Source organism: Toxoplasma gondii, chromosome XII, assembly GCF_000006565.2.
Source record: "Toxoplasma gondii ME49 chromosome XII, whole genome shotgun sequence".
Taxonomy (NCBI): Eukaryota; Apicomplexa; class Conoidasida; order Eucoccidiorida; family Sarcocystidae; genus Toxoplasma; species Toxoplasma gondii.
In genome coordinates this window covers 3,958,850-3,983,779 of record NC_031480.1, presented here as the reverse complement: position 1 = coordinate 3,983,779, position 24,930 = coordinate 3,958,850, and the positions used below count along the sequence as shown (strand labels likewise).

Sequence of the window (24,930 nt, the reverse complement as noted above, 5' to 3'; positions counted from 1 at the left end):
ATGGAGCGCCGGCTGTCGCTGACGCTCTCGGCGCTGACGTCTGCGTCGAGCGCCACAGAGCAGCGCCGGCATTTGCAGGACATTGCAGACATTCTCGGCGACGACACCCTCTTCTCCTCTGTGGACCTCCGAGCTCCCGAGCTCTGGGGTGACCTCGCTGGCTGTCTCCTCGCAGTTGCCCGCCAGCAGTTCTCCCGGGCGTTCCCTTCCCCTACCGTCTCTCGGATCGGCAAGCCGCGAAGGAAGCCGACCGCCCTCTGTCCGAACGACGCGATCGCCATTCAAAAGATCTTCAACGCCATCGAAACACGATCGACGGTGTCGTCGTCCTGCTCGGACTACGCTGCCCTTTCGTCTTCGCGTTCGTCATGGCGAGACGGCGCTTCGGAGCCTTGCTCGGACAACGGCTGGGGGTCTGAATCGGAGTCTGCCTCCAGCTCTGTGACCGCTCACGTAGAGCTGCGTCCTCACGACGGCAGCCGCGGGTGTCGAGCTGAGGCAGGACGTGACCATCGCGGAGATTCAGATGACTTCTTTGCTTCTTTCTCGTCTTCCTCGTCTTTCTCGTCTTCTTCGTCTTCCTCGTCTTTCTCGTCTTCCTCGTCTTTCTCGTCTTCCTCGGCGGAGGCTCTGAGGCCGAGCCGCCAAGAGACTGGAAGGAGGTCGGGACGCGCGCGGGAGAGAGACGCGCGCTCGGTCTGTTCCTGCGGCTCCCGACTGAGGCCAGTCGCCGCAGCCGTGGTCAAAGAGCTTCTGCTGCTCCTCCTCGCCTGTGGACGTAAGCGGCGAGCGACTGCGGCGGACGGCGGCGACTGGCTTCGACCCAACTCCGGCCGCCTTCGGCTGCTGCAGCGAGCTTCGCAGGCGGCTTCGCAGTACGGCGAAACCAAGAAGAGAGGCGGAAGCAGAGAAGGCGAATCTGCGGGGGACCGGGGCTGGCGACTCGAGGAAGGCGACTTCCAGAGAGGCGGAAAAGGCGCCTCTCTCAATTTCAGAGACGGGGACAAAAGAAGCGAAGAAGGAAACGAAGAGGACTGGAACGCAGCTGCTGACAGGTGGGAAGGATGCTTCTTGTCTATTCTCCAGCAACTCGTGAGGAACGAAAATTACCTTCGAGTTCTCCCCTCGGACCTCGTCAAAGGTACGTGATCAGATGGCCCTGGGGGGCCTCCACTCACGGACGGTTCCGTCTTCAACAACTCCCCTTACATGATGCGAACACTCACGACGCGCTTCGCAGTGTTCACATACGACATCCGCCATCGTGCAGCTGTGCTGGTGTACCCAACAATATATACATATATGCATTCGTACAAGCATGCAAATCACGACATACACTCACATATATATATATATATATATATGTATATGCAAATGTATATGTATAGAATATGTACATATGTATGGGAAAAGCGAAGAAGTGGAAGGCGGGTTTATGTTTGACGGCTGTTCGCCTCGACTGGAGGGTGTGTCGGTGCAGTTGCGCAGAAATCGAAGACTCGAGCTGTGAGTGCGCGTCAGGGGAAGAGGGGCCTTGCAAGATTGGCTGGATGAAGAAATTAACCACTCTGAGGGTCGTCTCCAAAGGACGCAAAACATCGGCGGCGTACACGGTGCGCCCGTGGCTATCATGCCCTTTGTGAAGTCTACATTTATGTATAGTTACCTATTCATGCAAACATACGTATGCGGATACACCTGTAGGGAGCTGTGGACACCGGCTGTGTGTCGATCGGTCTCGATGTTCTGTCCGGCGTCTAGGCTGAGTCGTGGAGTCTGGAAAAGGGGGCGCTAGTCTCCCTTTCGTTTTGCCTGTATCGCGGCAAGCCTGTTTAGGCCTTGAACTGGCTTCCCTGTCCATACGTTTGCATGGGCCTGTTTTACCAAGCAGAGGTGCAACTACTCTCTCACTGATTTTGTTACCAGTTGAGTCGCAGTACCTTGGGTTTCTTTCTCTTTTCATTTCCCCCTCCTCTCTTGTGTGTATGTGTGTGGCTTTGGTTGCAGCGCTCCTCTCTCGCCTTCTCTCGCTTTCGTTTTCCTCGACACACAAGTGCCTTTGCATTGCCTTGTCTCTCTTCGCATCTCCATCAGTGTCTCGCAGTCTCTCGCCGCTAGCCAATAGCGCCTTTTGCTCCCTTCTCCGGACGCTGGAAGGCCTCCTTCACCCGCGTCGCCTTCTGCCGGTCTCGGGAGTTCTTGCTTCTTCCGCAGTCCTTGCGTTGTCTCCATTCTCAGCCGAAGACGCTCGTGTGGCAGCCGGGGCACTGGCTTGTCTCCTTCAGCTCGTCTCGCGGTTCCCCTTTCTCTTCCGAGAGCGTCTGTTCTTTCTCACCACGCGTACAGAAGCTGCGTCTCGATCCCCTCCTTCTTCTGCATCTGCTTCGTCTGGTGCCTCTTCGTTTTCTTCATCGTCCTCTTCGTCTGCGACTGCAGCCTCATCGTCTGCGAGCGACTCTCTCTCGCGCGACATGCGCGGCCTCGAGGCGCGGCGGGGATCGGCGCATGGGTCGCGCAGTGTGTCGGACGACGGTGTGCAGCTGATCGACGGCCAGCGCTACGAAGGCTCGAGAACTTGGCGCTCGTCTTCTCGTCTGGGGGCGCGAAACGTATCTTTCATTCAGCTGGGTCGCGTGGAGGCTCCCGAGTCGGCGACAGAGAGCCGTCCACTGCAGGGAGTCTGGGAGGACGCTGACGCTTGTAGGCCATGGAAGGCGAAACGAGAAGACTGGCGAGAGAAGGAGATCAGCGAGGCCGACTCCAGTGGCCATCCAGAAGACGAGACAAGACACGAGAGTGCGGAGGCGCGAGAGCCTCTAGTTGTGGATATTCTCCTGGGCCTCCTCCAGGACGATGTGTGGGTCCACCTCGACGAAGCCGCGAAATGGAATGCCGTATGTCTCGTCAGATGGACTCTCATGCTCACGAGAGGCACCACAGGACGGGCGGTTCTTCCGGCCTTCATTGGCGACGCAGGTAAAGAAACAGGAAACGGAGCGCATGCATCGAATGTTCACGGGGTGGGTATTCCGAGTTTGCAGCCGCGCGTCTTTGTGGCGCAAAACGCCCGGTCAAAAACTCAACGCCAAGTATGAATGTACCACGGACGCTAACGGAAGCGTGGCGAGAGGCTTCTTGGGCCGGCGAGCTATGATTTGGGGATGTTTAACGTTCCTTTGCCCGCTTCTGGAATAGCTGTTTCGCATGCAGATGCGTTTCCGAGCCCAACGCCTGTCCCTGCACGCGTTCGACTATCGATCAGAACGCGGCCCAACTGGAAGGCGCACCCTGTGACCGGCTGAGTAACCTTTTCTCTGTTGACAAGTTTCTCCTGCGTTCTTGAAGAATGTTTCTGGAGACAGCTGATGCCTTCCCTCTTGCGGGAGTTTGTCCGAGTGCCTGGTGACCACGACGCGCGTTCTTATAGGGAGCTCTTCCCTAAGTCACATCGCGCTCTCGATCCGTTCTCGACCAGATGTCTGCATTTCCGTTTGGCGCGTTGCGTCGATGTGTGAATCGCAATGAACCAACCGGTAGACTCTGGCTTCAGATGCATACACAGCAGACAGTGGAGGTTCCTTCCCTCCTCTCCTTTGTCCTTCGTATCCTCAGCTGTCGCAGTCTGTGTTTCTCTCTGCCCCTCCCTGTCAATGCCATCCGTTTGCACTGCCGCCAGAACTGCGACAATGTGACCCACACTTCGTGTCGCGTTTCTTCGTTCCTTCTGTATCCATTTCAGAGTGTATGGGCCGTCTCTTTGGCGCACTGCTTCGCCGACTTCCGCAGTACTTTTCGTCGCTTCGAGCGCCCAACGTAGACGACGCGCATGCGCTCGCCGCCTCCTCCCGTCGAGTGTCCATCGAAGAAATTTGCCACACGACCTGCAGCGTCAGATTTCTCCAAATCCTTGAGACGTTTCCTGGCTCAGATGAAGACTTCCTTTCTACGTACGACCGTCAGAACCTGAAGCCCCGAGTCGACTATATTTCTGTATATCCGTAGCGATCTGGATCTCCGTAGCGACGCTGACCTCACTATGCGCTGTTCTCTGTTGATGGAGTTCTGTCTGTGTGTTTTGCTGTGTCTTGATTTTTCGCTCCGTCGTTCTCTGCTCCTTGCTGCATCTCCGTATCCATCTGGCTCTCCTCATTTCTGCATGCGTTTGACTCTCGCTATCTGTCCATGCGTCCACGGGTATTGCGTAGCAGCGTTGACGTATCACCATCGTGACCCCCCTTGGAGGCTGGCTCTTCGGATCTGTCCACTGGGATATGCCAGTGCTTCAGCTCTGGAAAACATTCCATTGTTCCTTGTCACACGTCGACTGCCCCTGCCCATCTCGAGTTCGAATCTTGTTTCCTACACACTTGTGAATCTTTTGCGCTTCCAGTTCCTGGTTGCGATCCAGATCCAAGCTCTACAGTGTCAGCTGGTTTCGGCAGCGACGCGCGTATCTACGTGTATCGCTTCCTGGCGAACCTTGTACGTTTCAGTGTGCTGTCAACCTGAATTCCTCATGTGTGTTTGCCATCCTAGCTGCGCGATCGCGACTCGATTCTGTGCTCTGTTCTCTCGAGCGGTCGTCCCCATCGTTGGGCACCGAAACTGATGCAATGAATGCCGCGCCTTTCTCTGGCGTTTGTTGCTCTCGCGCGTTTTTGTGCGTTTGCAGACATCAAGGTTCAGGAGGCATCTGGTACATGCGCGTCGTGCTCCTCGATCTTCTTCTGCAGACCATCTGGGAGGCTGCTCACCATCATCCAGGCCTCTTGGGGTTCACCAGGTCTTCCTCCTTCTTCTCGTCGTTGCACGCTGCTTCAGGTTCTTCGTCTCTCTCTTCCTCAGTCTCGTCCTTTCTGCCTGCCTCCGGTGGCTCGCCCTGCCCACCGTCGCGGCTCCGGAGAGGCCGCGGAACCGGGGTGAGGGAGACACTTGACGCGGAGGTGGAAGAAAGCGAGAGAAACGCATGCAGAGGCGTGAAGCGGCAGAAGGGGGAAGGGACCGCTGAGGGGGTTCGTCCCTCAGAAGCGAAGAGGCGAGGCAGAGAACCGTCCTATATTCGAGACGCTTTTTCAGATGCTGCGATGAGGCCACCAGCCTTCCGGCCCACCTACAGGCATGGAGACGAAGATAGCGACGAAGACGAGGGCGTGCAAAGATTACTGAAAGAGGAACGGAGCATGCCAGGAAGCAGCTCTGACACACAGACGAAAGGAGATGTGAACAATGTCGAGAGTCGAGCGAGAGAAGAAAGGAACTCGCTGCGTGCCCGTCGCAAAAGGAGAACCGCAAAACAGGTGACGATCGCCTACATCTTGAGCAAAGTTGAAGGAGCAAATTCTGATGTGCAGCGGCAAATGTGGTAAGGAAAGGAAACCGCCAATAGCCCAGGAGGACTGGATCTTGCATGACCATGTTTCGTGATTCTCCTTTGCCTTCCCCTCTCTCTAACGTCTGCTGGGGTCGTACACTGGGGGGTGAACTACGAATTTAAATCTCGAAGAGCATTGCTGACAGGATCAACTTTCTCTTGTGTCACAACCTTTGCGGTGTCGCAAAGATCAGGCGTCTTTGCAGACACCAGCCTGGCACTTACCTGCGTGCAATTCACATGCTCCCCTTCTCGCTTTTTCTCTGCATTGGTTTCCCTTGCTAGGTCGCTCCTCGTTGTGCGGCTCTGCGAGTCAGCCGGCGCGGCCTTTGCGTCGTCCTCCTCGCTCGGCCTACTTCTGCCGCTCCTTCGCGTACTAGGAGAGAGATATGTTTGCGTGCTAAAGTCTTTGTCGTCTCTCGCCGTCTCGTCTGGGAGGCACCGGGCGTCAGCGAGCTCACTTGTGGGGCATTTCGTTGCTCTGGCGCAAGCCCTCAGCAGTCTCTTGCTTCTCCCTCTGTACCCTCGGCTCGGTTTGAACGGCGCGATGACATCCGAAGGTCCCGCGGACGCGCTGGATGAGACACCAATCGGAGAGACGACGATGAAACCTTCAGTGCCACTAGACGCGCACAAGTGGCGACTGGGAGACAGGAAGGGCCAGACAGCACGGGGAGAAAAAGGAGGTCGCGAGAGACACGAGGCGCTCTCAAGAGTCAGGGACGCATGCGATACAGCGGAAGAGCGACTCGACTGCCGCATGCTCGATTTGCCGTCCTCACCAGCGTCGCGAGCCGCGTCGGCCACTACATCCCCTTCGGCTCGTTCGCGTTGCACCAGCGAGAGGAGAGAAGAGCCAGCGATGAGCGTGGAGGTATTCAAATCAGGCGATGAACTCGAAGGAGTCGCTTCGGTCGCCGGAGATGGAACGGAGAGCGACGACTACGGCAGCGAAGAGGAGACGTCGTCTGCGTGGAAAATTCCTGTTTTGAGCAGTCAGCTTCTCAATCACGCTGCCATCATTTCAACGCTGAAGTAGGTCGACAGTATGCGGTGTTCAAAGTGATTGTCTCCAAGACAACGGTGGTTTGCGAGTAGGAATTTGATCGACATGACAATGAGAAATATCACACACGGTGAAACCGACTCGATTAACAAAACCGTGTGAAAAGTCTTTGTTTACCGGATGCAGTTGTGGTGGTGTGTTCTTCGTGAGCATCACATTTGAAGCCTGAAAACTCGAGCCCGACCTTCGTGTCTGTGTGTCGAACCGTTCACAGCCCGTTCGACATGAGGAGGCTGTAAAAAAGATTCTTTTGGTTTTTCTAGTCGCCTGGGTTGGGCGGTATGTCGTGCAGGCACGCCGCTAGAGGCCCCATGGGCTTGTCTGCGCTTCCCTGGTTCTCCTCACTCTTCTGTGCCGTCCCTGCTTCACATGTAAACGACGGTCCGATGGATACGTATGCATACACACGTTCCGCCTTTGGAGTCCGATGTGAGGTGCGTTTATCCTCGCGTCTGTCTCGCTACTTCGCTACCGTTCTACAGTTATCCAATCGTTCAAGTGAAAGGCGGCAGGAAGAAACAGGAACCTCTAATCCACTTCGTCTGGGGAGCGAAGCATCGGTTGTTGCGCTCGAGGTGATTGCACGTGACTGGCGGGCGTCGCTTCACTTTCTTTGTGGTCGCTGCGCTCCGCTTCGCTGGCTTGTACTACTTCTGTTTCGCCTCCACGAAGGGGTGTGTTCAACATCCTACGGTGCAACATTAAGCGATTTCTCCGGTGGTCCTGTGCTTCCATGCATTTGTCAGATGCGGCGATCTGGGAGGAACGCGTTTGGAGACGGTGCCGTCACTTGTTGCCCTCGCAGCTCCTTCTTCGTCGTGCGTGACCTCTTCGCTCCCTGTGTCTCTTCTTCTCGCCTCGTTGTCGCATGCGAGTGCCGTCCTCGACGCGCTCGTTCAGCAGCAGATGCAAATGACAACGACAGTCGCTCTGGACTCCGGCGATTCCTCGTCACTCACGTTCTCTCCCCAATTCGTCTTCGCGTCCTTTTCTCGGGTCCTCCAGCTCTTGCTTCTTCTTCTTCCTCGGGCACTCACGCGAGGCGCTGTGCCGTTGCTCCTCGCGCCGCCCTTCCTGCCAAGCATCTCGACGCTCGCTTCGCATTCGGCTGCGTTGCCGGGACGCCAGACCTCTTCCGGGGTAGACCCGGGTCCTGGGATTCCTCCTTTGCGCGTCTTTTCGTCTGCGTTGTTTCCACCTTCTCCCTGGCTCCTCGAGCTGTTCTCTGTGCTGGTTCTTCGCCATCCTTCCCTGATGTCGCCATCATCCACCGACGCGCTTCTGCGGTATCTGCTTCCTCACGTCCTCTCGCCTGATCCGAAGGGCGCTGGACCCTGGCGCTTCGACGCAGAGAAAACGCGACGGCCGAGCAAAAGCGGGAGTCGAAAGAACACCCAGGAAGAAGCCTCTCTGGCTGAAGAGACAGGACTGACAGAGCATCCGATGGCGCGGCTGTGGATGCCCTATGCGTTTGCTAGGCCTCTGCCTTCCTCATCGGCCTCTCGTGCATCCACAGCCTGGGCGTCCCTCGCATCGCTCTCGCTCTGGTCTCTCTTTCCCCTCCTGCTGCGAAACATGGCAAGAAGGGGAACTATGGAAGATGCAGACTCGGCGCCTCTCCAAAGCGTACGCCCCCCGTCAGCCACAAACAGCCGTTTGCTTCCCCCAGATGGGCCAGTCTCGACTTTGTCTGTTCCGCTTCCTCGGACCTCTGTAGGACTTCCGTCATTCGGATCGTCTCCACCGAGCTTGCAAGATTCACATTCGGTCTCCCAGACGAACAACCCAAGGCCGTCACTCACGCGTTTCTGTGATCTGGTCTACTGTAGGTCGGCATGTCCGTCTGCGTCGCCCTTGCTGCTTTCATTTGGAACAGCAGACCAGTGCGCGAGACGTACTCCTCAGTCGCTCTGCTCAACGGTGTCTCGATCCCCTTCGCCTTCGGTATCAGCTGCCCTGGCGAGTGACGACAGTACAGAGATCCCTGAACCAATGTGCATTTGCAAAGGCCCCCGAGAAGCTCCGGCCGCCGCCGGCACCCTAGTCCTATCTCCGGAGTGTCCTATGTGGTCAGACTCGGCTTTGCCATATCCCCTTGCTTGTTCTGTTGGCTTGCTCGCCCCTGCAGCGATCTACAGAGATCGTTATCAAACTTGCCAGTCGCTGTTTATTCGTCTTCTCCGTCTCTCGGAAATGTCTTCTTTGTCTTCGCCTCTTCTCCACTCATCTGCTCCGTTCGCTGCTGCGGCGGAGGGCGTTCCCTCTGGGTTGTCTGTTGGCGCATTGGCCCCTTCGGCCTCGTCGTGCTGGCAAATCGAGTCTAGATTTAACGACATTTCTTCTCTGTTCCGGTTTCTCCCGCTACCTCTTGTTCCGTCATTGTCTTGCCCGTCTCCCCTCGTCCTTCTCAGAACCAGCAGGCCCTCATCGGCGGCTACCCCACAGTGCCGACCCAGCGATCCAGGGTGCGCATCGCGCTCTCCCAGGTTACACCGTGTCGGATGGCATGCAGTTCCTCAGCAAAAGACAGAGGAACCGGAAGACAGCTTGGGGGATGATCTGTACTCTGCAGCCGTGATAGGTCTGCCTTTAGCAACAGAGACTGCATCACTTAGTTCGCGCTTTCCAGAAAGGGTGATTGGCATTTTCTACAGCAGTCATGTAGAGACCACTCTCGAGTTCCTCTCGCTCTTCCACGTCCAGGCAAGCGGCAGGTGCCGCAGTCAACGAGGGAGGCACACTCAGGACTTCTACGCGCGTTCATGTTCTGCGGCGCTCCCATCTCGTTCGACTTGCGCGAACGCTGCTCCTTTTGCCTCTGCTTCTTCCACTGCCTCGGCGTCTCTGGACGCAAGAAAGTTCCCATGGGAGACGGCACGCCTTCTCCCTTCAGTCTCGCTCTCGGTCGCTGTGGCGGCTGCCTCTCGTTTTCTTCGATCGCTTCGCATTGCTTCACTTGTCCTTCCGGCCGAGCTGTGGGTGGCGCCTCTTGCTAGGCGCAGGCCGGGGACTTCGCTTGCCTCGGGTACCTCGCGAAACGAGCCCTCGGACGACATGGCAATGTTCACAACGTTCAAAAGCACAAGGAAAACGCGCAGATCCACAGAGGGCGCTCTGTCGGATTCCGCTTCGCCGACCTCCTCCCGCGTTTCTTCCTCGTCTGGGTCGGACGGCTCCGGGGATCGAGAGTGCGACAGAAGGATCAGGAAGGTCGGGCCTGTCGGCGAGAAAGACGCGCAGAGACTCACCGCAAGCCTGAGCGGAAGCACGCGTACGGACGCAGAAAGAGGACCGAGAAAGAGACTCCTGTGGAGACCTCTGGAGGCTTGTGCCGCGGGCTGTGCCACCTGGTTAGCTGTGGAGTGTCTGCTTGGCCTCTTCCTTCGCTCCCTCCATCCCCAATACACATCCCGAGTTTCTGGGGGCTTTTGCCCGGCGGTGCGCCGTCCCTGTACAACGGCTGAGTCGCCTTTGCCGTCGGTTGCTTCTGCAGGCGACGCTTCGTGCGTTCTTGAACCAAAACGGAAGGGTGAGCAGCCCAGGCGAATTGAGGCACGCAGACCTCATGGAAGGAATGAAACCAGAAGCAACGGGAGGCTGGGGAGGGAAAGGGACGTCTGCAGTTCGGAGACGCTTTCAAGGTCTGACAGTTTGGACGAAGACAAGAACGAGACATCGGCACGACGGTCGGCAGACAGCGACGGCGATTCGGCTTCACACCAACCGAGGGGAAAGCGAAAAGCGTTTGACGTTTCACGGAATCTGCTCGTAGAAAGTCAGCAACAGAGAGAAGCGCCTGGCGACAGAAGCCGAGTCCGAAAGAGTCAAGACGAACTCAATGACTCGAGCCCCGATCCAAGTCACGTGGAGGCTCTTTGGAAGTTGTGGACCGAGAGCTTTGTGATTCTTCAGTCGCAGGGCCTCCCGTCCCAGCCTGTTTGCTTTGCATGCGACCTCGCGCATGGAGCAGACGCTGTGCCTGTTGGGCGCAGAACCCACGGCGAAGGCCTGTGCTTTGTAGCCGAAAAAGGACAGAAGGCCAATGACGCAGAAGCAGGAAGGGAGAAGGAAATCTGGGAGAGAGACGCGTTCAGAGTGCACAGCGGCGAGCAGGCCGGCGGCTACGCGGGAGATAGGCAAGAGAAAGGCCCAAGACGCAATTCTGGTGCCTCTGTGATTCCGAGTGAGAAACCGGGAGTCAATGCCGGCGAGTCCACTGGTGAGGCGATGCATGCAGGAGATCGGAGGGACGTCCGGAGAAGCGAATGGATGTCTTGTGACGGAGCGAAAGCCACAGGGAGTAGAGCGTTTGGAGTTGAATGGGAAAGCCAAAGGGAGACTCGGCTAGTGGCGCTGGAGAGCAGCGGATCGTGGGGGCCTGTGGCAAGTCCGGAGGTCACCGCAACTGGGTCGGTCGCTTACTGGAGGCTGTACAGCTTTTCCTCGAGCCCGAGACTCACCTGCATGCACCTTCAGCTTCTGGCCAGTTTGGTGGTGGCATCTGTGAGCAGCTCGGTCCCAGCTCGAACGCCTCTAGACAGTTCGTGTCGAAGAGGAGAAGCTCTGAGTTTACGCCTCTCCTCTTTCTTTCTGAACAGCGGGCGGCTACACGAAACAATCCAGGGCCGATGGACAGAAGACAACGAGGATGAAGAGCATGCACGCGTCGCGAATGCAGTCGCAGGCCGATGGAGCCGCAGCAGCGATGAAGACCGTGAAGTCTGTCGTGAGGTTTCTGTCCTTTCGTCGTTTTCGAATCGAAACACCGATACTGAGGGACGCCTGGGAACGGCAGCAGCTTTCGCGGAAACAGACACCGAGATGGACGCCGGGAAAAGTGGAGACGTTTTCGAATCTTCACAGGATGCCCTAGTACCTTCGACCTTCACCCTGATGCGTCTTTTGCTCACATCACTCTCAGTCTTCTCGGTCTTCTCCTCGGCGCCCGACAGCTGCTTCTGTCCCTGCTCCGTTCAACTGCCTGAAGCTATTAGGGGATTCACAGATCGAAGAGGAAAAGAGGAAGTTTCTCCACTGGGCAGCTTCCTCTGTACTCACAACATGCGTGGATGCACCACAAACAGGAAGGCCTTTGATCCCAGTACTCCAGTAAAGGAGAGAGATCTCTGCATGCAAGATCCAGGTGAAGATAGGCAAGACAACCTGCAGGCAAGAGTAGAATTCTTCTGCCAAGATTTATGCGAAACCAAGAGCCATCCGACGACATGCGGGGCAAGCGACAAGGGGGCGGGTGTCTCCGTTTCCTCGTTCGCTCCTCTCTCGGGTACCGATTCGAGTCATCCTGCACCTTTTCACCACCGTCCTCTGTGGGCGGTGTGCGTCGAGTTATTGCATGCACTAGTTGCAGGCGCTTCTGCCTCTTCATTCCTCCACCTCGAAGCGGCGACCCGTGGCTCGGAACCTGCGAGTTCATGTCGGACGTCTTGGGAGTCCATTGCCGCGACGGATGGCGATGAACGCATGAGCAGGGACGGCTGCCGTTCGTCTTTTCTGGCGAGCGAAACAGACGCTGGAGAACGCCAGCGCCAGGGCATGAGTCACGATCACCCAGAGGGGGAACGCCAAGAACTGCGTTATGGCTGTGAACGCCTCGTTCGTCCCCTCTCCTCGTTCTCGTCGTCGCTATCGCGGTCGCCCGCGAGCCTCGAGGCCCTTTGGGCTCGCGGCGGCGGCCCAGCGATTTTCGGCCAGTTTTTTGAGTGCATGCGCATCGAAGACCCGCAGGCTCAGCGTCTCGCAAAGGGAGAAGGCGAGACCTTCGTTGGTCGAGATGAGGCAGGCAAACGAACGCTCAGTCTCTTGGACGCAGTGGCGAGCGTGATTGCAATGGAGGCGTCCCTTGCTCTGCTTCAGCCAGTAAGCGCTGGAGGCGGGAGGAGGCGATGGAGAAGCGACGTTGAGAGTTGTCTGTTCCACCTAGAGTCGTGGTGCTACATAAGGATTTTTTCAGTCACTTGGCCGTTGGCAGCTTGTCTGAGTCAGCGTCGCGTCTAGCGGCAGATCGTTGCCAAAAAATGTCGCTGACGACCTGACCAAGTCAAAAGCGAACTGCGCTGAACTGAAGAGTCGCAGGGTCACCTGTGCGCGGATAAATCGCAACTGGCATGCAAATGGCATTAGAAGCCGTCGGAGAGATCCGTCGAGGAGGCGCCCGAAGCCGTGGAGGCATGAAATAGCAAGGGTGGGGACATGGCTGTCTTCTGGGTACCTCAGATCGCTTCCACGGCTATGAGAGGTCGCAGGTTTGGAGTTAGTGACACTCCGCTCTCGAACAAGCAAACTGCCAAGTGTGCTGCTCTCTTCGGTTTCAACTTGGCGCCCATGTTTGGCCTCCGCTTCGGTTTGTAACGTGCGAAAAGCATCTTGTTCCCTCTTCTACCAGTCACAGAGACCCTCACACACCCCTGTGTCGCATGCGCATCACCGCGGTGACTTTGCGGATTTTTCTCTGTTTCGTTTCAGCCTTTTCTCGCGTGGTTTGTGACCACTGCTGCAAACCTGGTGGTGGCCGCGCCTGCCGCTTCTGCGTCTCAAGTTGGGGTAACTCTTCTCTCGGTCACGCAAGGCCTTCGCCGCCTGTTGGATTCTTTCCAACATGTTGAAACGCATGACGCGCATGTCCGAATACATGACCCATCGCCGCTTGCCTCACCTTCGATAGCCGCTGTCTTGTGTCGGGCCTTCTTCATTCCTCTCGACGACGCCGGTGAGCCTCGCCCGAGTCCGGTTTCAGTCTGTTCGCACGTGACCACAGCTAACGATAGACCAGGATGCAGACAGGAGTTGCTCTCCACTGGTCGTCTCTACTGTGGTTAGTGGTGGACTGAGAAAGACGTTTCACAGGTATCCTGCATGCACACAAAACGCTTGACTGGGAGAGAGGTGGAGGCGCGACTCCGCAGCCGCAAACGTCGCGCCCCCCGCGTATTTCTCCCTTCTCTCTGGTGAAGGCAGCATGCGTTTCGATGAACAGAGGCTGAGCCGACGATCAAGCATTTGCTTCTACTACTCCTTTCTACTCAGTAAAATGCTGAGGTCCTGTCTCAGTCTGACGTTTAGACGATGGTGCAAAACCGTGAAAACATGCGTAGAGGACTCCTTTGAGAGCAAGCAGAGCTGAGCGCGCACACACAGTGCGCGGGGCTGTGCTGTTTTCCGTTGCCGACGAACCGGTTGGGGGCATACGCCTCAGTCCAGCTCAGGGACAACTTTCCTTCGCGGCTGGAGAGCATACCCGTTGGTCACGGACGGTTCTTAGGCGTCATGGGCATCCTCTCACTGTCTTGTGTACTTGATGTCTGCTCCTTCCTACTCCCCGATCATTCGTTCCATGCAGGCCGCACAGAGCTCATTGTGGGCTCGTACACTGAACCACCGTCTCCGTCGTCTCCCGCTGGTCACTTTCTGAAGAAGGCGATGAACGCGAAGAGCGTTCTCACAGCCGTTGTGGAGATATTCTCGGAACACAGCCCGATGTTTGGGGAAGAAATGGAGGAGCGCGATCCTCACAGTAAGTCTTGGGAGCTTCGTCGTGGTCTCGTCCATGCGACTGCGGCAGTCAGGCTTTCAAAGATCTATGGCTGTCGTGGTTGTTTTTCGCTCTGTATGCTTTGTGTACATACTTGCATCCCTATTCAGGTGCCTAGAAGCCTCCGTCTACCTCTCCATGTTTCTCTGTCTCGACTATTCTCTATTTGTCTGGCCTTCTGCAACCGTCACGAGTTGTGTACGATTCACCTTCTGCGATGAATCTGTATGTGATTGCATCCATCTGTCCGTATCTCGGGTTCTTAATTTCTCTGTCGACCTGTCGGTCTGAGTGTCAAGCGGCTTGCCTGACAAGTTCAGAGCATATCAAGACTCGGATCCGTGTATTCCGTACAGACTAGCGTATGAATCCACGAATTCATGGTGAAGCATCTCCATCTGGGGACCTGACCAGTCCTTTCGTCTTGGGTGCCTTCTCAGTCCACGCTCGCGCTCTCCGCACCAGATGTGTATGTCTTTTAAAACGTTAGTGGCCAGAAAAAGAGCTTTCTGTCTAACGGCTTCTACGCTTCGCATCAGCTCTCGGACCAGAACCTCTAACTGCCAGTTGCCCTGGAGGTTTCTCTGTCCTTCCCGCAGCTCTGAGTGTGGTGGGGCAGTTGATAGCGGAGCTTCTGGCGCTGGCAAGGCGAGAACAAGCGGCTGTGGGCAAGGCCGTCGTGGATGTTCTCGCCTCTTTGATTGTCGAGCGGAATGCGCCCCTGCTTCTGGGGAGAGAACAAGAGAAGGAAGAGAGTGACGTTGAAGACTTCTCGGGAAGAGTCGTCGATGAAGCCAGCGAAGCCACACGCTCCCAAGCGAGCGACGCGAGTAAAGGGAGAGGCTCCGGCATGGGAGAGACAGAGACACCGCTGACGGATAACGATTTGAACGGTCATGATGGAAGGGGAGATAAGAATAAAGAGATCTGGGTCCTCTCGGCTGCAGCGCGAGAGGAGAGACACCAGCGGCAAAGCAGGAAGGGAGATGGACCCGACTTACGTCTCCAAGACAACAAGGACTACCAACTGGAACCCACCATGGCTGAGGTAAGGTCTTCAGTCGAGACTCGAGGAGTGTGGGGGACTCAGAGAAGGTTCAATGATCTACGGCTGCTTCTGCGATTCTACTCGGGTTTACGACGTCTCTCATGTATACCTCCGGACAGACAGAAAATAGAGTACGACAGTGTCGCGAAATCCAACTCACAGCGAAGTTGCTGAAGATTGTTAACTCATCCCATGAACCGGCATCCCGTGTAGCAACTGACCGGGAAGTATTGTCGACATGCTTTCTCTTTTCTCGGGCGGCCTCAGTCGCTGCCTTTCTTCTGGGTGGTCTTTTCACAGTTCTGCCTGGCCCCCTGAAGCGCGTCTGAGCTTCACCTCCGTATCGTCCGTTTGTCCCCCCGATAACAAAGCAGGATCAGTGCTGGTTCGGCTTTCTTCCTTTCGGGTGTCTTCGTTTTGCAGTTACCAACGTTGTGGCAGTCCACAGAGATCCATCTTTGCTTCCCTCTGTAATCCCAGTTTCCATCCTACTGCACGTTCTCTATTTTACTCAGACCCACCCCCGTGGACCCACCATTGATACCACGTCGTTTCTTTCTCTGCATCCGTGTACATGCTTCAACTTCTCTCTTCAGGTCTCCCTCAGGCTCGCACCCTCGACGGTTTGTGTTTTGTTGGAGGCGTTCGAAGCCGCGGACGTCTTCCGAGACCTCCTGAAGCCCGTACAACGCTTACTCGCTTTCCGTCTCAACCTCTTCAGGTCCTACGCGAGTTTTCTCCTGCGGTCGCTTCCTCCTTCCGAATCCCCCCTTCTCCCTTCTTCGCGACTTCCTGCTCATTTCGCGCTCGCGCCTTCGGCCATTCAGTCGCCTTGTCACGCTGCCGTCTCTGCGGGAGGCGACGAGCACCTGACGCATGCAGCCGGGAGCCGAAATCAATTCCAGAGTAGCGCCACTGCGACTGACTGGAGTCACGGCTACATTCCCTGTGGTGACCTCGTCTCTCTCCTTGCTCTGTCCGCTGCTTGCGTCGGCGTCCCAGACTTGACAGGAGACGCCCTCTGGGCGCTTCTTCAGGGTCATGATTTGGCGGCAGCAGCTCTCAATTCTTTACACGTATCACACAGGTATTTGCCGATGTCGGACCGGGCTCCCAGCATGCTGTCTGCGTCTTCTGAGCTTCCGGCGGCGCCAGAGATCGTCCCCAGTTTGTCTCGCCATCGGAGTGGGCTGCATCAGCTCTCCAGATGCAACTTGGCGGACGCTGATGGCCTCGCCTGCAACGCACCTGCACTACGGACGGGCCGTGACAAAGACGGAGAGTGGATCTCCGAGGAACCTCGGAAGGAGTCGGGGAAGGACTGGCAAGCCGGGAGAGAAACCGTCGCAGTTGTTCGTGACGTTTTGTCGACGGCCCTATCTCGGCTCGCGTCGCCGCTGAGAGAGGCACTTTCTCACGTCCTCTCGATGATCGCAGACCACCAAAGCCTTCCTTCGGTCCAGGAGCTTTGTCTGTCTCACCTCCCGTTCTTCTTTGTCCAGTGGCTGTCTCTGCGGAAACGAGTCCGGCATGCTCACGACTCCACAGTGGGTGTGAGGACCCGTTTCGAGATGCTCGAAGCGCATGCACTTGTCGAGGAAGCGAAAGCGTCGGAGCGGGGAGGCGAGATCGAACACTCTCGGGTACGAACCACACCACCATGCGTGACGCAGACCCTCTCCGAGACACTGAGCGACGAAGAGGAGGAAGACAGCCTTTACGTTGGCCGTGAGTGGAGGCTGAGGTGCGTCTGGCCTTGGAGTGTCTTGGCGTCCCTCTGTTCATCCGCTTCTCCTTCCTCGCGATGGGTGCCGTCTCGACGACAGCGCCTTGCCTTGCCTTGGACCTCGGGAGAAGCAGACGGTGGGAACGGCGATGGTCTAAGAAAGCAAGCAGAACAACCACCCTACCACCGAGGTTCACGGATGCTGCCAAGGACAGAGAATACGCGCGTTGATGGCGGCGGGCAAATGCGAGTGTCTGGAGAAGAAGACGAGGATGCTGCGGGAAGGTGGATCAGGATGCGCTCCGACATGCATGCTACAGTCCATGAGGAAGCCAGCGATAGGATGGTGGATAACGGAGTCTTTCGTGTAGGGCACAGAAGGGGACTGTCGGAAGCCGCGCGCGAGTTTATGTGCATGCATGCAACAACGCTTCTAGGAGGTAAATGAGAGGAATCTGGAGACGCAGTCGAGAGTTCCTGGATGTCGAAGCGAGCCCACGAAGAGAGGAAGCACTCCGCTGAAATGGTTGCAGGAAGCGACCGCGAGGAAGACTCAGGGGTGGTGAAAATAGTAACAGTGACCCGCCGGCAGACCGCGACAGGGACAGAACCCTCAGAGTGGACATCGACCGAGCAATGGCAGAAAAGATGACAAGCTAAATGAATTTCACAACCACAAGCTGCATACGCGATCCAGCCCCCAACGCACAGCATCATGCAAACGAAAAAGAGGGACGGCACGGTTCAAGAAGCGGTGGTCGCTTTTGCACCCGTTTTTCTTTAACCACAAATTCACGCGTGGATTCGCATCATGCGAATTCATCAACACTTATCCGTGTTTATGTATACGTATAAATATATACATATATATATATATATATATACATATATATATGTATATATATATATATACATACATATAGTTGGATTGATAGATAGATAGATAGATTTGTGAATCCGGATGGTGTATCCTAGCTCGTCTGGACGTGAGCTTCTGTAGTCCTGGTGTCTGTAACATCGATGCTTGTTGGCGTTTCTCTCTGATTGTCTCAGCATGTCTTGTGTCAGGGATGGACACCACGGAAGCAGCGGCCTTTGTTGCAGCGGTCACGGGCATGACAGCAACTGACCAGTCGGCCTTCAGGGAGTCGCGTGCGTCGCTCGTCTTGGCAGGCTGCCTGTTGACAGCTCACCGACGTCTGGTCTCTTCACATCCGTCGTTACCTCTCCCGGCTTCGTCTGCGTCGGCTTCACTTGGTGCAGATTCCAGAACTACCTCCAAAGAGGAGCAGCTGCGTTCAACTCCCTCTCGAAGGATACCCGCAAGTGACGGCTATATCTTGCCAGCAGTGGCTAGGTGGGTGTTTGCTCAAGTTGCAAAGTGAACCAACGGGGACGGAAAAGAAGCGAGTAACAGATGAAGAGTCAACGTGAGTCAGAATGGGGCGTTGAAGCGCCTTTTCAAAACACCCTCTGACGATTCGAAAGAGCTGCGCAAAGCCTTCATGAACGCCTGTAGCGCGCGAGATACGCGCATCACCATGTGGGCATGTCTGTGGACTTCTGTGGATCTGTTTGCCTGTACAAATGCTTGTCTCTGGCTTTACACTTTATCGTTCAATCAGGTATGTCTGAAGTGGTCTGAGTGACCCGAGTAACTTTAGCGCAGATGTTTTTGATTCACGGATAGCGGTCCATCACACGGTTCTCCAGCTTACGACAGAATCCCCGAAGTCCTCTACGTGCGATGTGCCTTTCTGTCGTCTTCCTGTGGCTGCGCTTCCAGGCTGATTCTTACCTTCGCAGACTGCCACGGATTCTTCTCAGGACTCTCTTTCCTCACTGCGTGCGAGGCTCTCGCTCGATGTCTGAGTCCACCTCCGCAAGGAGTCCCGGCTGACAATCCTGAGGTTGGAACTCTCGGCCTTACGCCAGGGCAACAATTCACCTGTCTCCGGTATTCATCCGTTTTCGATGATTCTTCTTTCGCGGCTTCCACCTCCTTCTCCAGGTCGCTTGGTGGCGGTGCGTATGCTGCACATAGGGCGAGCAAGCGCAGACTGTTTGGACAGTTTTTCCCCTCGTTCTCCCGTGACTTTCTGGAGCCGCATTTCTTCGTGTTTCTGCTGTCTCTCGAGTACACGCTTTCTGTTCGCACCTCGCCTTGGGCGAGTTTCTTTGCCAATACGAAAGACGAAATGCCCGTCGCTTGGTCGCGGCTCCTTGCCTGTCGACCTCTGCCTCTCCCGAAATCGGCGTCAGCGTCGGTGCTCGCCGACGCGTGTGAGCTCCTCGGTTTCTCGTCATTCTGTTCGGTCTCTGCGTCTGGGGAGACAAAAACGGTCAACAGGACAGCAGGCTTGGTAAAGCCGGTACGGGGATATTTGGGTCCTCCGGGGTCTCTCAGGAGACAGCAACAACGGTTCAAGCTGCTGTCGGAGGTTGCCGAGGTCCTGCTACCTTCGGCAGTGGCGTCGAGCGCTCGACTGCATGCGTTTCTCCTGTTTCTGCTCCGCCTGCTCCCTCCACTCGCCGCCTCGCCACATCGTCTCGCTCTTCGAAAGAACGTGAAGGCGGATGCCAGCGCGTCGGCGGCAGCATCGTCTTCTTCGTCTGTTCCTTCAGCTTCCTCGCTTTCTTCTTCTGAGGCCTCTGTCGCTGCTGATTGTTCTCCTTCTGCTTGTTTTTCCTCTGCGGTGTCGACATGCCTGCTGCTGGACGCCGTGCCTGGGGCGAGTCTTTCAAACACCCAACGAAGAGAAGGGAGTGACGTATCGTGGCAACAAGGAAACTGGGTTCTCGAGGCAGAGGAGGCAGAGCAGGAAAGGTTTACGCAGCTCCTTCTCACCATCTTTCTCGCAACCGTCGCAGGAGCCTCATCATCGACTCTTCGAAGTGTAGGACGCAAAGAAAACTACGCGGAAGACGCGAGTCGGGGGAAAGTTCCAACGACGACATACCAACAAATCTGGCAACAGGATAGAGGGGCATTTGCAGTTGTTGTTCTCGTTTGTGTGAGGCCGAAGCAGTCGAATCCGAGCTGTCGCCTAGATAATGCTAACTGTTGATGGCTTCCGGTCTGTACCCAGTATCACAGGCGCAGTCGGTTCCCCTGTCTTTGACTTCTCCCTCTGTTTGCTTTCACTGGTGCGCACAGTGTCATAGCCACCTGGGCTCTTTCAGACTTCGCTTAGTACTCACAGCCTTCTGCGTTTGCTGGTGAATCTTTGCCTTTGTTCCCCTTGTTCTGCGTGTGTTGGCAGGCAATGTCCGTATCTTCGCCTGTCGCGGTGAACGAGCAAGGCGACGTCCTGTCCAGTGGTTCCGAGAAATCGCCTTCCTCTAGAAATGTTTTGTCATCTTTTCGACGACCTTCTGCCGCTTCCCTTTCTTCCTCATCTCTCGCTCCTAAGTCCTGCTCCTCGATGCCTGCTTCTGACCAGGCTCTGCAAGAGTGCCGAGAACCCAGGCAGGAAGGAAAATGCGACAGACTCGCAGGGAGACACCGCAGAAGTTGCAGAAATCGCGTTCTCTCCGAATCGTTTCCTTCGCCTCTCTTCGATGCTCTGGTACATGCACTGATAGAGAAATACGCTGATCCAGAGGGGCTTGTTGGACTCCTGACGTCTCGTTGCACACCAACTCGGATTCAGCAAAGAGAGGACGAATGCAGCCACTTGCCGGATTCCGTCTCTTCATCTGCTTCTTTACCCTCGCCGGCACTGCGTCTTGGCAAGCCTCATGACGAAGAACCGGATGCTCACGCATGCAGACAGGCACAAACGGGGGGGTCGAACGCAGAGCGAGTGCAACCTGCTGCCAGTGCGCAACCTCCTCGTCGCGACCGTCGCACAACTCCTCGCGAGTCAAACGAAACAAGATCGGCGACTCTGCTTTTGTCTTCATGCCCCGTCTTCGTCCTTCTTCGGGCGCTCGTCAATCGCCTGTGTGAACAGGCAGCCTCCTCAGAAGCGTGTGACGAAGAAGGCATGGACTCGAGCCACTCAGACGCGGTGACAAGGCGAGAAGGGCATCGTGGTGTTGTTGTCAGTGCGACGCTGAGCGCTCGCGATGCAGCGAACCTGGGCGGAGGCAACAGGGGAAGTAAGGAAGGAGGTCAAGGGGATCCATCCTGTCAAGGCGCGAGAGGAACCTGCGCTACCTCTCAATCCCTGTCGTCGCACGGGTCAGCAACCACTCGTCCTCGTCAAGGTGCCTTGATTGGGAATGTTGCGTCACCGGCTTCTCCACGTTCTCATTGCTCTTTCCTTGCCTCATCTCGTAGACCTAGACCTGCCGAGTCGGTAGTGGACTGTCTGGGTTTGCCGCTCGCGTCGCTCTTTTGTATTCGCCCGCTTCTCCGCAAAGAGGCACAGAAGTCGCTTGATCTCCTCGCTGGCGAAGCAGCCTGTCGGTTGGCTCAGATACCTTCCGAAGCAAGCAGAACTCGACGCTTCACATCCGTCGAACGTTTCCCCGTTTCGTGTGGCGGCGGCGAAGGTCCTCGAAGCGACAAGGAGAGCAGCAGCGGGTCCGGAGGAGACGCCGCATTCACTGAAATTCCAGGACCGAGTACAGCGCCCACCCAGGTGGAGAGATGCCTGTTTAGTTTGCAGAAGCTTGCAAGCAAGTTGCCATTTTCGTCAACTGTCGAGTGGCAATCTGCATGCGTAGCCGAAGGCCTCCTTCCTGTCTTGCCTCCGTCTTCGTCTTGTGACGGATCTGGTCTCTGTTCGAATGCGTCCCTAGGAACTTGTTGGGGGCTTGGAGACAGCAGTTACGGAGCGACCGGACGCGGAGACAGTGCGAGAGCCAAGGTGGGCGAACGCGGCGATCGGAACGCCCTCTTGGATGATTTAGGGAAGCGACGAATGGTGCACACTGAGGAAGAGGACGTCGGAGAAGGTCTGTGTGTAGAGCAGGCCGAAGACTTCTTAAAGATGTGTCTGTCCTTGCATGCACCGCGACGGACATTTACCCTCAATGCTTTTCCAGGTCCCCAAGAAACCGAAGACGATGACGGAGAAGTCCAGGAAGTCGGTGGATCCTCGGCGTCAGCTCGGCGCTCGGCGGGGCTCAAATCCGACGGTCGGCCCTGTGAAGACGCCGCACACCCTACATCGGGGACATCGGCTTTCACTTCTTTTCCATTTCTTCAATACTTTTGGGATGCCGAAAATATGCCTTCGTCGCAGGCGTGGGCGCTGCGCCAGGCGCGCCCTGTCTTCGTCAATGCAAGGCAAGAGGCCTCGTTCTACCTTACGGTCTCTTCAGCTGCAAACGAGCTGCTGTCGGTCTTTGTCACTTCCCAAGAAAGAAAGGCAAAGGCGCTGCTTGTTGGGCTTGCCAGTCGCCAACTCGCGACTCGCTCTCGGCAGCCAGGTTGTGGTGCAGGTCGAGTCTCCGTAGCGCATTCCCTTTCTCCTCGTAAGGCAACGAAGGACCTGCAAGTCAGCAGAGCAGAAGGGTGTGAAGAAGGCGAAGACTTAGGAGACGACGACGGGGGCAGGCGAACTACGCCTTTGTCGCCACACGATTTAAAAGCCCACCTACTCCTCTACATATGCGGAAACAACGAACTCAACACGACCTGGCGGCATCTGGGCGCCCGCCTTCTTTTCACCCTGCCAGCAACAAACCTCGCCACTCTCCGTGATGTACTCCCGTACGCAAAATCCAATTCGTCTTTCACCTACGTATATGCACGCAGCCGCCTATACTGTCATTCGTCAACGACTCTCGTCTGCCTCGTTTCTCTCTCTCTGCATTCGTATAGATTCATGTCCATTTGTATTTACGGGATCACATGCGGCTGTACGGATGAGCCTGTATCTATACACAAACACACGCATATACATATATATATAAACTTGCTGATAGATGTTCGGTGCGTTAGCGCGAAGGGTGATGTACACAAGTGGAGGGGACGAGCCGCAATCATCAGTCGATGGATCTTCGTTTCTCCTTGCTATTTGTGCAAGGCATAGACTCGTAGGTTTACTGAGTGTTCTCGAAACCATGCAAGCACAAAAGATCTTGGATCCGGTAAAGAAAGAGCTTCACGACCTAAACCAGTATTCCAACTCGTTGTGTCACCGTCGTTCATTTCTGTGTCTGTCTGTGGCCTCTCTGTGTTGTTCGGCTGGCAGATGTCGTTGCCGTTGTCTGACTTTATTGTCCCTGCGTTTCCGTCTCGTGGGCTGTTCGCCTGCGAAGTTCACCTGGCGTCTCCAAGTGCGTTCGTTCGTCTCGCGACTTCGTCCTGTCTCTTCCAGTTGGTGCTCGCCTTGTTCTCTTTAAACTCTTTCATCCTTGGCTTTCCTTTACGCGCGGTTCTCCGTCTCCAGACTGGCATGGGCTTGTTGGCTGCGCTTGTGATTTGGACGTGCAGAGTGCAAAATCCCCGGCACGAGAGATGCCTGAGTGGCGCCTTGTCCTGCCACGAACTGGTTTCTCTTTTGTTTCGGTTTTTCGCTCCCTTCGCCGACGAGACAGCGGAGCGAAAGGAGACTCGAAGTCAGACCCGGCGGCTCTTCAATCACGAAGAGCTCGAAGAAAAGAGAGAGAATCCCAAGACCAAACAGCAAGTCCAGCCCATTCAGCTCCTCACGGGTGCGTGGTCTCGCGTTGTCCCTCCAGAAATAGTACCCTATGCGTCCTTTCACTCTGCGAACATGTTGATGGACGGACAGGGAGACACACACACACACACGCACAGGCGAATCGATAGATATCTAGATATGTCTGTATTCACCGCAAAAACGAAGTTTCTGTGGAGACCGTGAGAAGGTAGAACTCCGTTGGTTGAAAATAGGCACGCTTGCGTGTGCCATATTTGAGGTGGTGGGTTGTTTTTTTTGGCCCTCTGCGCGGGTGCTTCGTTCCTGTTCGGGCACCGTTTGTGTACGCATCGACACACGAAGGCAGCCTTAGTCCGCGAATGTATTTTCACCAGCCTGTCTGCCACCGTAGCTGCGGTTGATTCTTTCTGGGACTGTGTCACTCGCTCAATGCTGGAAACCGGTTCCTGCTGGCGATGTCGATGCCCAGAGCCGGGCGAATTCCTCGACGTCAAATGGAGCGTTTGAGACTCCTTCGTACTCTGTTTCTTCTTCGTAGTGCTCGGCTTGGTGGCCACCAGCGCAACGCTTTGCGATCCTGGAGCGCCTCACGCGCTGCGAGTCGTCGCCCTCCTGTCCCTTCAGAATGTGCGGCCTCCGGGAGGGAAGCGTCTTTCGCCTTCTTTGCTTTCTTCCCTGTCTGTCACCTCTTCGCTTTCTTCTTCTTTTCCGGCATCATACCACGTCGGACGCGGAAACCTGAGAGGCCTCTCGACTGCCGCGCTGAGTCGACATGCCGAGCCGGGGAGAGCCGAAGACGAGTCCGAACCGGCCAACGAACTCGAGATTGAGGATGTCGAAAGACTGGCACGAATGATTGGCTGTGCATCGCCTTCCATGGCTCTCATAACTTCGACAGTGGCTCAGATCAGCAGAGAGGACGACGCGCCGGCCCTTCTGAACTTGTGAGTTTTGATCAAACTATTCAGCGTTCTGAATGCCCTTGGCAGTCGTGCGAGTGCAGAGCCTGTAGGTATCCCCGACGTGCTCTGCGATAGCCGGAGTGCATTCTGCTCTCAGTTGCCTGCTTTCCCTTTGCTGCTCGCCGCTACTGCGTGGAGAAGGAAACGTCTGCCCTGAAATCAAGGACACCGGAGTGATGCGTTGAGGTCCTTGTCCTGGACGGATCTGCGTCTTCAGTGCGGTGTGCCCAGATTTACCATCTCGAGTCTGACCTACCTCCCGGTAGTTCGTTTTCACCCTCCGTCGGTCTCTGCCTCGATTTCCTGTCGTCGTTTTGTACGGTCGAATCTTCTGCCGCATTTGTCGTCTCGACTCCAATGAGGGTGGTACTGTACTCTCGACTCTCTGTTCCTGTGTTGCCTGCGCCGTGTCGACCTTCTCGCCATTTGTGGTCCACTCGTTGTTTTTCTCCTCCCGCCTTCCTCTCCCGCCTTCCAGTTTGTGTGCTCAGATTTATCATCACCTGGGTCTCCCTCTCTCGGGACCTGACTCTTCGTTGATCACCGCCACTGTTTTCTTCCGGAGAACAGCGCGCGTTTGGACACAGTCTACTTCTCCCTTTACGGCGCCGTGGGCATGTAGACACA

The 24,930-nt window shown here is 56.1% G+C and overlaps 1 protein-coding gene across 1 annotated transcript; it reads left to right on the top strand.

Moving 5' to 3' along the window:
* On the top strand, positions 1-24,289 carry TGME49_248540 (hypothetical protein; the record flags this gene model as incomplete). Its single annotated transcript, XM_018780867.1, has 19 exons — positions 1-1,141; positions 2,437-2,976; positions 4,681-4,783; positions 5,657-6,406; positions 6,730-6,831; positions 7,184-12,314; positions 12,672-12,798; positions 13,795-13,968; positions 14,526-15,034; positions 15,631-15,717; positions 15,862-16,677; positions 18,024-18,190; positions 18,547-18,670; positions 20,717-20,864; positions 21,510-21,634; positions 21,756-21,848; positions 21,956-22,050; positions 23,152-23,372; positions 23,880-24,289. The coding sequence occupies 19 exons, from the start codon at positions 1-3 to the stop codon at positions 24,287-24,289; spliced, it is 10,863 nt and encodes a 3,620-aa protein (XP_018635005.1).
* Positions 24,290-24,930: the final 641 nt, after the last annotated feature.